Source organism: Condylostylus longicornis, unplaced genomic scaffold (genome assembly GCF_029603195.1).
Source record: "Condylostylus longicornis isolate FDR11 unplaced genomic scaffold, ASM2960319v2 ptg000004l, whole genome shotgun sequence".
Classification (NCBI taxonomy): domain Eukaryota; kingdom Metazoa; phylum Arthropoda; class Insecta; order Diptera; family Dolichopodidae; genus Condylostylus; species Condylostylus longicornis.
The window spans coordinates 18,630,357-18,643,414 of NW_026577973.1; the positions used below are offsets into that span (position 1 = coordinate 18,630,357).

Here is a 13,058-nt window from a genome sequence, read left to right on the forward strand (position 1 = left end):
GCCCTAATATTCCTAAAAAAAATTATAAGTTCATTGTTTTCACATCTTCAACTCAAATATAATATTTCAAGGAAATTGGTTTAATATTTCTCTTTATATGCGCAAAAATGGAAATTTGGCCCGTAGTAAGGATCCAATAGCTGACTCCTGAATTTTTCAAAAGTAATGTGGTTTCTCGTACTGTCAAGCGAAGCCAACATAAAAAATTTCAAGTGAAATTTTATATGTTGGCTTATAAAATTTCGGTTGAATATTTTCTTTAAAATAATCGTTTTTAAGGATGTGTATCCAAATGGTTACGTCGTTTTATGAATGTGTATCCATTATGGTCGTTTTTATGGATGTGTATCCATTAATTCCATTCATTTTTGCTTTAAATTTAGCTTGAATACAAAGATGCTCAAATCTGCTAAAATTTGGATACATTTTTGCTTTAAATTTAGCTTGAATACAAAGATGCTCAAAACTGCTAAAATGCTGAAATTGACTACACTTGAACATTTTGCTGACATATGCATACTTTTCTTTCTCAAACACTAAATAAATATTACAAAATTGTTAAAATGCTGCTAATATGAAATCGCAAAACAAAAAAAGACTAAGTATAAAAACTCTACTTTAAGAGGTTTTTGGATACATTATTTTCTCGAAATTGGATACATTTTGTTTTTCCCAAGTGTGAACACTGACCAGATTATTGATAATTAATTATACCATGGTTTTAGCAAAAAATTGATAATTACATCAATTTTTTGCTAAAACCATGGGTATATTATACTATACGGGCAGAGTGTAGCAGGAAATTTTTGAAGCCAACATGAAATATGATTTATGTACAGTAAAACACGGTTAAGTGGAAATCGATCAGCCAAGAAAATTTTGTCCACTAAAGCGTGTTGTCCACTTATCCGAATTCCACTTAAACGAATTTTTTTATATGAAAAAATCGAAAAAAGTACGAAAATTTGATGCAATTAAGCGTGAAATCCACTTAAGCGTGATCCACTTAACCGTGTTTTACTGTACATAAATCATATTTCATGTTGGCTTCAAAAATTTCCTGCTACACTCTGCCCGTATAGTATAATATACCCATGGTTTTAGCAAAAAATTGATACATATAATTATTTCAATTATTTGTAATTTTATGAAAGTTTCTAATAACTCACGTCACGAGTCATCGTGTAAACGCAGAAATTGTTAAATCAATTAAAAAGCATAAAACCGACAGTTCTATGAATAAATTTGAAAATTTTGTAACTTGACAGTTCCGATTTGTAAACAAAAACTCACATGGTTATTTTAACTTTTTTATTACATGCATACTTACAGACATTGGAGCCTGTTTAACATAATTTAGATGACGAAAGTTAAAAAAGATATCCCTGAAAAAAAATCTAAAAAAAAGAAAAACACCTTAAAAGGTAACATCTATGAAATATGCATTATTGTTATCAGAATCAATAATATATCCTAAAAAATGCAGACAAAACATTTTCAACAAAAAAAAATGGAAAAACATTTGCTGAAGTGAAATCTCAAAAAACTGAAGAGGAAGACAAGACAGAAACGAAGGCAGATACAGCAATCAATACAAAATTAACGGAAGATGGTTAGTAAAGATTTTAGAATAAAATTCAATATAATGTAAAACAAAAGTTTTATATTCATTTTTTTAAATTATTCGTAAAACTTTGTAAAAGTATTTCACGCTTCCAAATTATTATTTATAATTTTATAATAGAGCAAAAAGAAAGAAATGCAAGAACAATTTTCATTGGGAATTTACCATTTAATACGAAGAAGCAACAGTTGGCGAAATTTCTTAAGCCATATGGTGAAATGAAGAACTGTCGATTCCGAAGGCCAAATGGAAAAAAAATTCTAAATAAAATGAAATCAGAAAATTTTTCAACTATTATTGCTTATGCCGTGATGAAATCCATTGAAGATGCAGAAAATTGTCTTATTTTGAATGGTACTGAATTTAAAAATCATCACATACGAGTGACAAAACTAGAAAAAAAATTTTCCTTAGACGAAGATGTAAACAAAAGAACTATTTTCGTTGGAAATTTGAGATACTGTAATTGTTATTCCAAAATATTTTAAATATTTATTTACAATCTAATAATAATATTTCAGCTGCAACAGAGGAAAAACTACACAATATATTTTCAACATGTGGAGATATCGAATACGTTCGAACAATTAACAATGAAAAAGGTTGTAAAGGATGTGCGTATATTTGTTTCAAAAAACGGGATTCTGTAGGTTTAGCTATGGAACTAGACAAAACTTTGTTAGATGATAGGCCAATACACGTTGAAAAATATTCAGAAAAGAAAAAACTGATAAAACCAAAAAGAAGTAGTGAAAAAGTTCTTACAGGATTCGAAAGGAGAATGATGAAGAAAATGTCTAAAGAACTAGGTTGCAAAACTCATCAGCCTTCGAGAAGTTTTTCAAAAAATAATTTAGCCACGGAAAATCCTAAAAATTTAAAAAAACTAACAAAGAAGACCACTGCGCAATTAAATTATAGAGGAAAAAAAGCTAATAACAAAAAGGTACGTTAATTCTTATATAATATGTATGTATATTTATTTTTAATAATTAATGAGTAATTAATTTTAAGCATAATAAAAAGTGTAAAAGGCGAAATCATCTCATGGACTTAGCTAAGAAGATAGCACCTAAGGATAAATAAAATTTCATTAAATTTTTTTAACTTCTAAATGTTTATTATTTTGAATTTGCAATTTGCTTTTTAGCTCTAACTTGCACTTCCTTTGGCAATTTCGTCATAACTTCTTCTAAACAGCTTAAGCAGTAAGTAACATTATAATAAAAACTGCAAGATAAACCCTTACATACTAAATTTTTACAAATCACACATTGTGTACCAATAATTATAAAATATTCGGCTTTAGATTTCCCCAAGGGTGGAGGAGCAATAAATGGATCCCTTATGACATAGCTTTCTTCTCGAAATTTAACACTACCACTCACAAAGGGTGGTTCCTTCCCTTTATAATGGCATTCTTCAAACATTCCACATAAATAACATGAAAACTGTATTTTGGGTTTCAAATCTTCATGCAGTTTATCTAGACTCCCAATATTTTCATTTGAAACTTGCTTTCCAGATTTTTCCTCTGATTCAGACATTTCAAGTTGAATTGAATAGATAACTTTCTAGTATCTCCGCTCTTATTCATCTACTAATCTTCAAACAAATTTCTTAACAAATTGAAAATCAAAATTTCAAGATTATTTCTACTTTGCAGATACGTAGGTGGATACTCAAACCTAAAGTTCATTATTTAATGTTACCATTTATTATTACACTTTAGTGTTAATTATACTTTGATATAAATTTTTATATAATAATTTATATCAAAACTTCCAACAATTGATTCTAGCCGCATGAATTTACGGTATATTTGTTTACTAATTTTCCAAATTTTAGATGCCTTACTGACAGAAATATTTTCGTTATGTCAAATGCTTTATACATTCAATTTTTTTTTGACAGTCTGAGAAAAAATTCTGTTTACACGTCTTATAATCAAACTATCAGCTTTTTTGACATTTTTTTTTCTTTTTGTGTTTGTTTTTGAACTTTTATTAGTGCCTAGTAAAGCTTATTATTTTGCTAAATAATCACTTGCAACGTTCTAAGAAACTGGTTAAAAGCACAAAAATTCAAAATAAAAGCAATAGAGCATATCTTTCAAAAACAGAAATTACCATATTAAATTTCATATGTCTCAAACAAAAACTGAAAATGTTTACATATCAGATTTTCATTCAATCAAACATGAATTTGATTGAATGAAAATCTGATATGTTTTGATGAAGCAAATTTGATGTATAAACTTACCCAAAAAAAAAATAAATTTGAAATTCGACGGGAGCGAATTCAGATAATTAATTCAAGGCTAATTTTTTGCGAAATACGCTAGCTAACGCACTTTTACAAAAATTTCTTAAATGTCACTATAATTTACTGTTTACCATTTACAAAACTAAATATATAGGTTCAAACCTAACTTAAGGGTAGATCATATTCTCTTAAATCGGCAATAGTTTCAATTGTCCTTAACACATCACATGAAAAATTGTCTAATCAAGATCTGACGTAAGATTCTGCCTGATGGCGAAAATATCTAAATAACAAGATTTTCTTTCAGTTTTTTAAACACATGGCGCAAACTTTATAATAAATTGAAATTCTTCAATGAAAATTTAATTCTTTTAAAGATATCAGCCTAAAGTTTATCTCAAACTCTTCATTTTTAAAAAATTTAAAATTCTGGAACGTATTTGCAAAAATCGTTACATCGCAAAAAGTCATTAATTGGCGTAAATTTTTGTGAGGAGATCATTGGGCAGTACATCTGACATCAATGTGTACTAGTGATAAACTTTTCGTTTTAGCGAAGTACCTAATATTGCTACAATCATAGTACAAAACTTAATATTTTGAAAATGTATTTTGAACGATTAATTATATTAGGTAATTAATGATGTAATTTTACTCGACAAAAATAAAGTCGGCAAGACTTAATTTAATAGTGATATTTATTTCAAATTGTCAAAATAACCTTTAAAAACAGAATTGCAAAAACAAAAGTGAGATTAAGTTAAAATAAAGTTTCATTATAAAACATAAACTAAAAAAAATAAAAAAATGAAAATTGAACGTTTAAAAAAAAGTCATAAAACTATGGCATTCTATATAACAAATTTCAATTACCATCAACCGTATCAAGTTCTTGTGGATGCTACCTTTTGTCAAGCAGCTCTAAAGGTACTGCATTTGTAATACATTTAAAACAACAATACGACGCGCATTTTTTTGTAGAATAAAGTTCAAATAAATGATCAACTTAAAAAATATCTCCAATCAGAATTAAAACTCTTAACCACATATTGCTGTATTTTAGAAGCTGAAAGCTTAGGAGCTTCCCTGAGTGGAGCTACTCAAATAGTAAAAAAATTCGCAGTGCATAAATGTGGTCATGAGGGAAAGCCAGTACCAGCATCAGAGTGCATATATTCAATGGTAAAGCTAACAAAATATAAGCCGAAAAATGTAGCGCTTTTGTTTTTAGGTTAAATCAAGTAAATATATTATATCAACTCAGGACAGGGATTTACAAGAAAAACTGCGACGTTTGGCTGGACAAGCTATAATATACTTGCACAAAGCAACACCGGTATTAGAACAGCCTTCAAAAGCATCAAAAAAATTTGTTAACAGAATTAAAATGAGATCCCTTTTATCTAAACAAACAGAACAGAAAATCAAAGTTTTTAAAGAAATTGAAGGTATAAACAAGGAACTAAACGTAACAAAAATTATGAACAAAAAGAAAAAGCCAAGGGGGCCAAATCCCTTATCATGTAAAAAAAAAACAATTAAAAAAACCGGTCCAAGCAGGCCGAGTCGAAAAAAGAAAAAAAAGTGATAAATATTAAAGGAATTTTATATATTTTGACTAGAAAAAAATTTTATTCATGTTTTAATAAAAACCATAATTCCATTTTTTGGAATTTCAGGAATTTTGTGATTGTGGCCACCATTCCGGCTTAATAACTTCAACTAGGGTATTGTTTACAAGCAATTCTGGCGCCTTCAAAGCCTGTTCCATTCTAATTAAAGCTAATGCGACTTTACCTTTAATACCTCTAATTGTTCCAACATTTGTTCCGTTAGACAACTGTATATGTCCTGCAGAATCAGAAAAATCATTTAAAGATATCACAGGCATTATTCTTTTCCTAATGGTGCCAGTATGATAAGTTCTAGCGGTAAGCTCTTGACCAACATAGCATCCCTTATGAAAGCTGACACCGTGCAAATAATCGCAATTGGTTTCTAAAGGAAAGCATTTCATTGGTGGGTGATCAATAACACCTTCACCTATGCCAAGCTTATAACGATGTAATTTGTAATCATTCTCTCCGTCTATACTACAAACTAGCTTTAATTGATTTAAAAATATATTTTCTAGCTGATGTGGTTCAAATGAACTTGGAACGATTAAACGACATCCTAAGGCTTTTAAGCGAGGGTCAATTGATATGAGTATATCTTTCATTTCTTTTGGTATCTCTAAAGATTCGAAATTTTTTTCTTTATCATACAACACCCAGGTAGAAAAATCATTTTCTATACTGTCAATGTTTATTTTCCTGCGCACACGAAATAATCGTAAGTACCTATTCAAATCTGGAGATATATCTTTATCACATTCTATTAAGAAAGTATCCGGATCAGCGGCTTTGAAAATAATTGAATCATACATTACTCGCCCATTTTTGTTCAAAAACATGGAGTATATTGACTTGCTACCTCTTTCGAAGTGATTCATATCATTTGTCGTTAAACCTTGAAGAAATTGCTTAGCTTCATTCCCGCTCACTCGAATAATATCACGATGATGAAGCTTTTCCAAGAAACAACTTCCATTGAGTGTGGAAAACTTTCGACAAATAGATCTTAAGAAACTCATTTAGAATATTTTCTAAAAAGCACAATTGAACAGATTACCATCTGATTTGCATTTGCAAAATTACCTGTCACTAGCATGTAATACTTGAAATTTATCGTTTTCCTCTATTTATATTAAGTTAAAAAGTCAACATAATATGTATTCAACAATCTGCTTCCAGTGCTTTCATGATCGAAATCCAACACGGTTTGTCATCTAGTCTAACAGTCAGAAATTGTAATAAGTTTGACAGATATTTCAGAATAATATAATTGCCGCATAAATAACAAAAAGTAGATGCTGACATACGACATATATTAATGTATATGGCTGTTGTCGTATATACATGCAAACGAACTTAACCCAGCATTTACACATACAAGTTACTTGCAAGCAAGTTTGTATAATATTAATTGTCAATTAGTTTTTCGAAATGTCAAATTACTTGCTATTATGCCGTAGGCGTTTAGCAAGTTAATTTTTGAAAATGTCTTTGAGAAGAAAACAACTAGCAATATATATAATTGTTTATAAATTTTAGAAACCATAAGTTTGCTAAGTTTAATTTTTTCAAAACAAAATTCAAAAATTTTAAATTAAAAAAAAAAAAAAAATCAAAACAACAAATTTTTTTTTGTGAATTTCTTAATATGTCAAATTACTTGCTCAAATTACTGGCAGCAAAATTTTCTTGCAAGTTGAACTGCAAGTAAACAAGCAAGTAGAAATATTTCAATGTGTTAGTAAAATTTTTGTATGTATTGCAACTTTCTTGCAAGTAACTTGTGCGTGTAAATGCTGGGTAAGATTAAACAGCGCAATTGTGTTTCTAGTTTTTTCTTCTCACTTTTTATTCACTTTCAAATCATAATTCTCCGTTTTTCTAATGGATATTGCAATAAAATTACTTATTTTTTCAATAAGATTTTTCCATTTTTTCTCAAATTTTCGACTGAATGTTTCAGTTTCAAAAACAAAGTGAAAAATTTTGTATATATTATAGAAAAACCCGAGAATTTTTTTGGAAAGTAAGCAACAGTTTGTTATTGAAAGCAAGACGGTCAATCGATAATTTGAGAAAAACTGCAAAAATTAAAATTAAAAAAATGAGTAATCTTATTGGAAATGTGATATATCAATTAGAACATACTGAGAAATCTGATTTGAAAGTGAATAAAAAAGAGAGATACACGATAAGCCTGAAAATTTGATAACTGTCACAAGATAATTTCAGTATTTTAATCTGACAAATAAACATGCAGCAGACTTTAACTTAAATTTATTACTAGATTTTGCCGTGTATGTAAAAAGTACTTTAAACAACACGAGAAATTTTCACAAAATTTTTCTTTAAATTTACAAAAAGTAAAATTCTTTAATGTTCTTGTAATTACATACGTGAACTCGGTTGTAGTCCAGTGAAACTCTAGTGTCAAAACTCACAGCAGATTTAAAACGAAATAATCGCTGAATTTGTTGTTTACTTTTGCCTTGTCGTAATTTCAATATTGACATAATTCAACTTTAGCTGTCATTTCCGCAAAAAATGTATAAAAATGAATATTTGCTTGTACGTCATATTTAAGTTTTGCGATTTTCTAAAATATAATTTGGTAAAGTTTTATTAAATACGCGTACATAAATTGAATATTATAATTTTCAGTTTATGTTGTATAAGAAACAATTACAAGGAAAAACATTAAATATGATTGGAAAGATAAGTTGTATATTCTAAAACAATATTCCATAATGAGTGATTCATCTAATCAAAATAATAACTTGGGTGATTTAAACACATATACCAGAGTTGTGAGTGTAAATAATTTTGTCAGTTCACCAAATTCGGATATTCGTATTGAAATACATGGTTCAGCACCACAGAGTAATGCAAGTACATCTCAAGTCGTAAGTGGTAATAGTTCTAATAGAGAAGAAAACATTGCAGGAAATTCAAATAATTCTACTAGTCCGCGACAACTTTCAATAGATATGTCATCATCGACAGTCGCCCAACCAATAACAGATAATGGAATCGTAAATAATAATTTACAAATTCAAGAGCAATCGAATATGAATTTTTCAGCGTTATTACTGCGAACTACACCATGGTCATCTTTTCAAAATGTATTTCAAGGTGTGCGAAGACCTTCACTGCAAATTCATAATTTACGAACTTGGATGCCAAGACCAGTAACTTTTCGCTATGTGCCTGTTTCACACGTAGCTCAGATAGGAAGAACAAATAATCAATCTGCAAGTGGTGAAAACAATTCATCGGAAGTTTTAGAACAAGACCAAGGTCATTCCCATCATCATCATCATCACCATCATCATAATCACAATAGGCAAGGAAATGGAAATGTGCAGCAGCATCATCATCATCATCACATTCAAGAACCAATACCGCCAAGAAGGACTGCATTACAAGAACGCGTAGCTAATTTACAACGGAACGATCCACCCGATTTATTACCAAATGAACGCTCTAATAATGACAGAAATGGTGGAGGTGATGATTCAAATGATGATTCTGTAGCCGAAATATTCGCACAAGTACCTGAAGCGAGACGTGCTATGAACATGCTCCTTCGATACGTACCATTTGTATGTATACTTTTGGCCAAATCAACCTATGATCATATAAGGGGCTTGACAGATTTATTTATTTTGTCCGTAATATTCCTACATTCTAATTCACTATTACGTGACCAAATTGCTAATCAAACATCACGTAGTGTACTTCTGTTACTTAGGGAATTTCTTTACATATTTGCTATAGTTTTACTTCGTTTTTTATTTGTGGATGAGCAAACGTTGTATGGATTATTTTTGATAAATTTAAATTGGACAACTGATCAGATAGAAAAAACTATATCACTAAGTCCACTATTATTTTCAGTGGCTGTAACCGATTTATTGTTAAAACTAGCAACCATAGTTGTTAAAATTTTTATTACAATTTTACCACCAAATATAATAAAATACAAAAGACGAGTAAAATGATTATTTAAGAATTTTATGCAAAAATATTTCAACTATTTTAATTTTTAGGGAAGAATATATGCCTTAATTGAAGGCTTTTCTCAATTATATCGAGCATTAGCTCCTATAGAGCTTTGGTTGCTTTTTCTTTTAGATTCTTATACAGGAATGGAAAAGGTAAATTGTTGAATTATAAATAAGTACATGAAAATTTTTTAATTAATTTTTTTCCAGGCATTGGGAGTTCTATTTTCCGCAGTTTATATTGTTTCAAAGGCGATTGATATATATGAGAGAGGAAAATTCTTCAGGAAAGCCTTCATTAATTTCCAAAAAAAAGTCGTAAGCATTATTTAAAAACTAGAAATCAGTTGGTTACATTGTATAAAGTTTTTTTTATTTATGCTTGTATTTTTGTAGAGCTATGGAAGAGAACCTACTCGTGAAGAATTGCAGACTGCTGGTCAATGTCCCATTTGTCATGATAATTTCGATACTCCAGTTATACTTGAATGTAACCATGTTTTTTGTGAATTATGTGTTGGAACATGGTTTACAAGAGAACAAACTTGTCCTTTATGTCGCGCAAAAGTAGCCGACGATCCATCTTGGCAAGATGGGGCGACAACGTTTTTTGTACAATTATACTGAGTTTCACAATATTTTCATAAGAAAAAAATAATATGCATTTTAAAAAAAAACAAGGCAAGTTTTAATTTTATTTTACCTATAGAACAGATTTATGTTTTTAAATTACCAAAACAACCAAAATGAATTTTCAATGTTAAAAACTCTTATTTTATTAATTTTAAAATAATTACATTGTTTAGTTATAATAATATTAAAAGAAAAATCGTGATAATTATTTAAGTAGTTGAATAGTCTTAACCTTTATCGATATTATATTATTTACATTAATATATAAATAATTGAATATATTTTGATTGCTTAATAAAATTTAAATTAAAATAATAGTTATTTAAAACAAAATTGAATCTTGTATTTGTATGAAAATCAGTTTTTCCATCCAACAGTTTTTGATTGAAAATATTGCCCATCGCCCATAGTTGCTTGCCGATTAATTTCCTTATGACGGTCACGACTAACAATTTCTTCCAAAATTTCGCCATCTCCTTTTATTAATCTTGTACGTCCCGTCTCTGGATCGACTACCCGTTTTATTTGACTTTGCCGAGCCTTATATTCTTCTGGAGTCTCTGGTGCTTTAGCTTTATAATTCATTAATTCTAAAAATTCACATAAAAAGATTTTAAAATGTTAATATCTCAACATTTTCTTAATAAAAACAAAAATTTTAATATAAAAAGAAATTACTGATGTTAAAAAATATTATATTATTCATGCAGTTCGGCAGAATAGTAGATATGCAAGTGGCTACTCAAGTTCACATGTTAAATTTAGCAGAAGAAAACCATATTAATATTTTTTCTAACAGTCTGGTTCTTATTTGACAAACAGTTTAAACTTTACTTACCAATTGGTACTTCAAAATTATCATTTAAATTTTGTGAAGCATCAACGTTGTCCTTATTTTTTTTATCCCTTTTTGCGATCTTTTTCAATTTTTTTTCTTCTCTATGTTTGTCTTTTCTAAGACGTTTTAGCTCCTTCCTTTCTGCTTTTCTCTTGCGTTTTTCCTCTTTCTTTTTTTTCTTTTCTTCTCGACGTTTTATATGTTTTTCTTTTTTACGCTTTTTTCTTTCATCTTCAGAGGAGGAGCTGGAAGATGACGAACTACTGCTACTTCTGCGATCGAATGATGATGAGGCTGGCGATGACGACTTTTTTTCATTATTTTCAGAGGACAAACAATTTTTTTCGTTAACCTTCCTATTTTGTGCATTATTCTCTATAGCATTATTGTCTGTTTCCTGTTCAAGCACTTCTTTACGCCAACCAATTTCCATTGGTTTAACATCTTCTGAACACATAATTTTAAATAACGTTAGGAAATCAGACGATTTTATAAGTTGACTGCAAATTTAACTTTTTACTATAATATTACCAATTTGTTAAATTATTTGTTTTACAATGTCCCTTCGAATTTATCACGTAAACTGTATAGCTTTTAAATCTTATCTTTTCTTACTTTTGTGTGTATTTCCCGACATGAAATTTTTGTTGTGTCAAAATGTATTTACAAAATAATAGATACACACATATTTATTTTATTTATATTTTGCAAATTAGTCGCTGACTTAAGCCAGCGATAAATTAAATATTGGTGTGGCCAAACGAAAATTTTTCAGATAATTTCAGAGTAAACAATTTTTTCATGTTTGATTCCAAGATTATTTTAAAATTGATGTAATTTTTTTCCAACTTATACAACGTAAAGTTTAAAATAGAAAATAATGTTGGCGGAACGTATTATATTAATTTTTGAACATAAGACTTTGACGGTGTCAAATAATAACTCAGTTAATTTTTAATTAAGTTATTTAAAATTAGCCTCAAGGCTTATTATTTTTTATTAAAATTCAACTTAAATTATTTTTTAACTTTTGTTTAGTTTCCAGGATCCTTATTTTTTTGTTAGTTTTGACGTTTGGTATTTAAATCAATCATACAGTTCAATCGTGGGTTTACACATAAGTGAATTTGTCTGTTTCATTCACTTTTTCTTTTTCTCCATAGGCGGAAACGCATTTAACCAGAAAAACGAAAGTTTTTCAAATAAAAATTTTCTGTTTTAAAAGTTGACATTTAAAAATATTATTAAACTTGAAAGTGGAATGTCATCAAAATGCGGGTTTCTGCAAGAGTTTTTGAGTTTTGTACTGGTAATATTTTTCTTTTATGGAGGGAAATTAATCTGAAGACATTAGTTCGTCGTACTTAAAGCGAACTATAATCAAAATTTATTTATTTTTATGCTCTTTTAAAGTAAAGACGGGACTTATTCTTCAATAGATATACTTATGCGTCTTTGGCTAAGGGTAATGAACAAAGCATAACTCGCCTACCCTCGTGTGCTTTGACCGTTGTAACAGCTGAAATGGAAGTTTACAAAACAAACAATATACATTTTGTAATTCTACAAACATTTTAAATTACAAAGTAAAATATTTTACATAATTGCACGTCAATTGGTTTAAATAAATGTTTAGTGGTTAATTTTCAGATACATATATACAGGAATTTATAAAAGTGTCGCAGGTAATATTTTCTCCGACGCTTGACTAATTTTATAGTTGACTTGATAATTTTGCTCGCCGAGTGAGAAGAAAGCGAATGAGTATCATATGCTTCATACATACATATTTATGTATGTATATTTTTTTTCTAAAATTTACCAAATTTAGTCTACATTCACTTTATTTTTGAAAGTGACAAGTTCAGTTATTATTCTGAGAAAAATTGCGAAAATTCAATTGGAAAAATTATTTTTCTTCTTTGAAAAATGAAATAGTACGTATAATTGTATTCAATTAAAAAATTAAGAATTCTGATTCGAAAGAGAATAAAAAACAAGTGCGAGATACACAACTAGACTTAAATATATTTATGAAAAATACTTACGCATGTCTACATATTATTTCAAATTCGTTG

General features: G+C 28.8%; 6 protein-coding genes across 8 annotated transcripts; 3 read left to right on the top strand and 3 right to left on the bottom strand.

Moving 5' to 3' along the window:
• The first annotated feature begins 1,288 nt into the window (after positions 1–1,288).
• Positions 1,289–2,770, top strand: LOC129611169 (uncharacterized). Its single transcript, XM_055524155.1, has 5 exons — positions 1,289–1,424; positions 1,487–1,612; positions 1,745–2,086; positions 2,146–2,570; positions 2,639–2,770. The coding sequence occupies exons 1-5, from the start codon at positions 1,361–1,363 to the stop codon at positions 2,708–2,710; spliced, it is 1,029 nt and encodes a 342-aa protein (XP_055380130.1). The 5' UTR covers positions 1,289–1,360; the 3' UTR covers positions 2,711–2,770.
• LOC129611177 (cysteine-rich DPF motif domain-containing protein 1) lies at positions 2,673–3,471 on the bottom strand. The gene has a single exon (XM_055524169.1). It carries the CDS (start codon positions 3,169–3,171, stop codon positions 2,746–2,748), a length of 426 nt encoding a protein of 141 aa, XP_055380144.1. The 5' UTR covers positions 3,172–3,471; the 3' UTR covers positions 2,673–2,745.
• A 1,146-nt stretch (positions 3,472–4,617) lies between these two features.
• Positions 4,618–5,477, top strand: LOC129610484 (rRNA-processing protein UTP23 homolog). The gene is made up of 3 exons (XM_055523099.1): positions 4,618–4,816; positions 4,871–5,071; positions 5,121–5,477. The coding sequence occupies exons 1-3, from the start codon at positions 4,697–4,699 to the stop codon at positions 5,475–5,477; spliced, it is 678 nt and encodes a 225-aa protein (XP_055379074.1). The 5' UTR covers positions 4,618–4,696.
• Positions 5,478–5,564: 87 nt separating this feature from the next.
• LOC129610477 (putative transferase CAF17 homolog, mitochondrial) lies at positions 5,565–6,734 on the bottom strand. Its single transcript, XM_055523087.1, has 2 exons — positions 6,589–6,734; positions 5,565–6,536 (listed from the first exon to the last, which is right to left on the bottom strand). The coding sequence occupies exon 2, from the start codon at positions 6,522–6,524 to the stop codon at positions 5,565–5,567; it is 960 nt and encodes a 319-aa protein (XP_055379062.1). The 5' UTR covers positions 6,525–6,536; positions 6,589–6,734.
• A 1,318-nt stretch (positions 6,735–8,052) lies between these two features.
• LOC129608784 (RING finger and transmembrane domain-containing protein 2) lies at positions 8,053–10,294 on the top strand. Of its 3 annotated transcripts, none has more exons than XM_055520511.1 (5): positions 8,054–8,116; positions 8,167–9,497; positions 9,555–9,662; positions 9,720–9,827; positions 9,906–10,294. In XM_055520511.1, the coding sequence occupies exons 2-5, from the start codon at positions 8,253–8,255 to the stop codon at positions 10,134–10,136; spliced, it is 1,692 nt and encodes a 563-aa protein (XP_055376486.1). In that variant the 5' UTR covers positions 8,054–8,116; positions 8,167–8,252; the 3' UTR covers positions 10,137–10,294. The 3 variants fall into 3 exon arrangements, with proteins under 3 accessions (XP_055376477.1, XP_055376486.1, XP_055376496.1); XM_055520521.1 differs by lacking the exon at positions 8,054–8,116 and having other exon boundaries at positions 8,264–8,390; positions 8,449–9,497; positions 9,906–10,292; XM_055520502.1 differs by having other exon boundaries at positions 8,053–9,497.
• Positions 10,257–11,621, bottom strand: LOC129608798 (ADP-ribosylation factor-like protein 6-interacting protein 4). The gene is made up of 2 exons (XM_055520532.1): positions 10,981–11,621; positions 10,257–10,732 (listed from the first exon to the last, which is right to left on the bottom strand). Exons 1-2 carry the CDS (start codon positions 11,435–11,437, stop codon positions 10,500–10,502), a joined length of 690 nt encoding a protein of 229 aa, XP_055376507.1. The 5' UTR covers positions 11,438–11,621; the 3' UTR covers positions 10,257–10,499.
• Between the last annotated feature and the right edge of the window lie 1,437 nt (positions 11,622–13,058).

Bases quoted from the DNA above. Each gene is read 5' to 3' on its own strand.
- LOC129611169 (XM_055524155.1), top strand. From the start codon at position 1,361: ATGACGAAAGTTAAAAAAGATATCCCTGAAAAAAAATCTAAAAAAAAG. The intron at 1,613-1,744 runs GTTAGTAAAGAT...ATTTTATAATAG, and splicing joins TACAAAATTAACGGAAGATG to AGCAAAAAGAAAGAAATGCA. The intron at 2,571-2,638 runs GTACGTTAATTC...ATTAATTTTAAG, and splicing joins AAAAAGCTAATAACAAAAAG to CATAATAAAAAGTGTAAAAG.
- LOC129611177 (XM_055524169.1), bottom strand. From the start codon at position 3,171: ATGTCTGAATCAGAGGAAAAATCTGGAAAGCAAGTTTCAAATGAAAAT.
- LOC129610484 (XM_055523099.1), top strand. From the start codon at position 4,697: ATGAAAATTGAACGTTTAAAAAAAAGTCATAAAACTATGGCATTCTAT. The intron at 4,817-4,870 runs GTACTGCATTTG...ATTTTTTTGTAG, and splicing joins TTTGTCAAGCAGCTCTAAAG to AATAAAGTTCAAATAAATGA. The intron at 5,072-5,120 runs GTAAAGCTAACA...TTTTGTTTTTAG, and splicing joins CAGAGTGCATATATTCAATG to GTTAAATCAAGTAAATATAT.
- LOC129610477 (XM_055523087.1), bottom strand. From the start codon at position 6,524: ATGAGTTTCTTAAGATCTATTTGTCGAAAGTTTTCCACACTCAATGGA.
- LOC129608784 (XM_055520502.1), top strand. From the start codon at position 8,253: ATGAGTGATTCATCTAATCAAAATAATAACTTGGGTGATTTAAACACA. The intron at 9,498-9,554 runs GTAAAATGATTA...TTTAATTTTTAG, and splicing joins TAATAAAATACAAAAGACGA to GGAAGAATATATGCCTTAAT. The intron at 9,828-9,905 runs GTAAGCATTATT...GTATTTTTGTAG, and splicing joins TTAATTTCCAAAAAAAAGTC to AGCTATGGAAGAGAACCTAC.
- LOC129608798 (XM_055520532.1), bottom strand. From the start codon at position 11,437: ATGTGTTCAGAAGATGTTAAACCAATGGAAATTGGTTGGCGTAAAGAA. The intron at 10,733-10,980 runs GTAAGTAAAGTT...GTGAATTTTTAG, and splicing joins TAATTTTGAAGTACCAATTG to AATTAATGAATTATAAAGCT.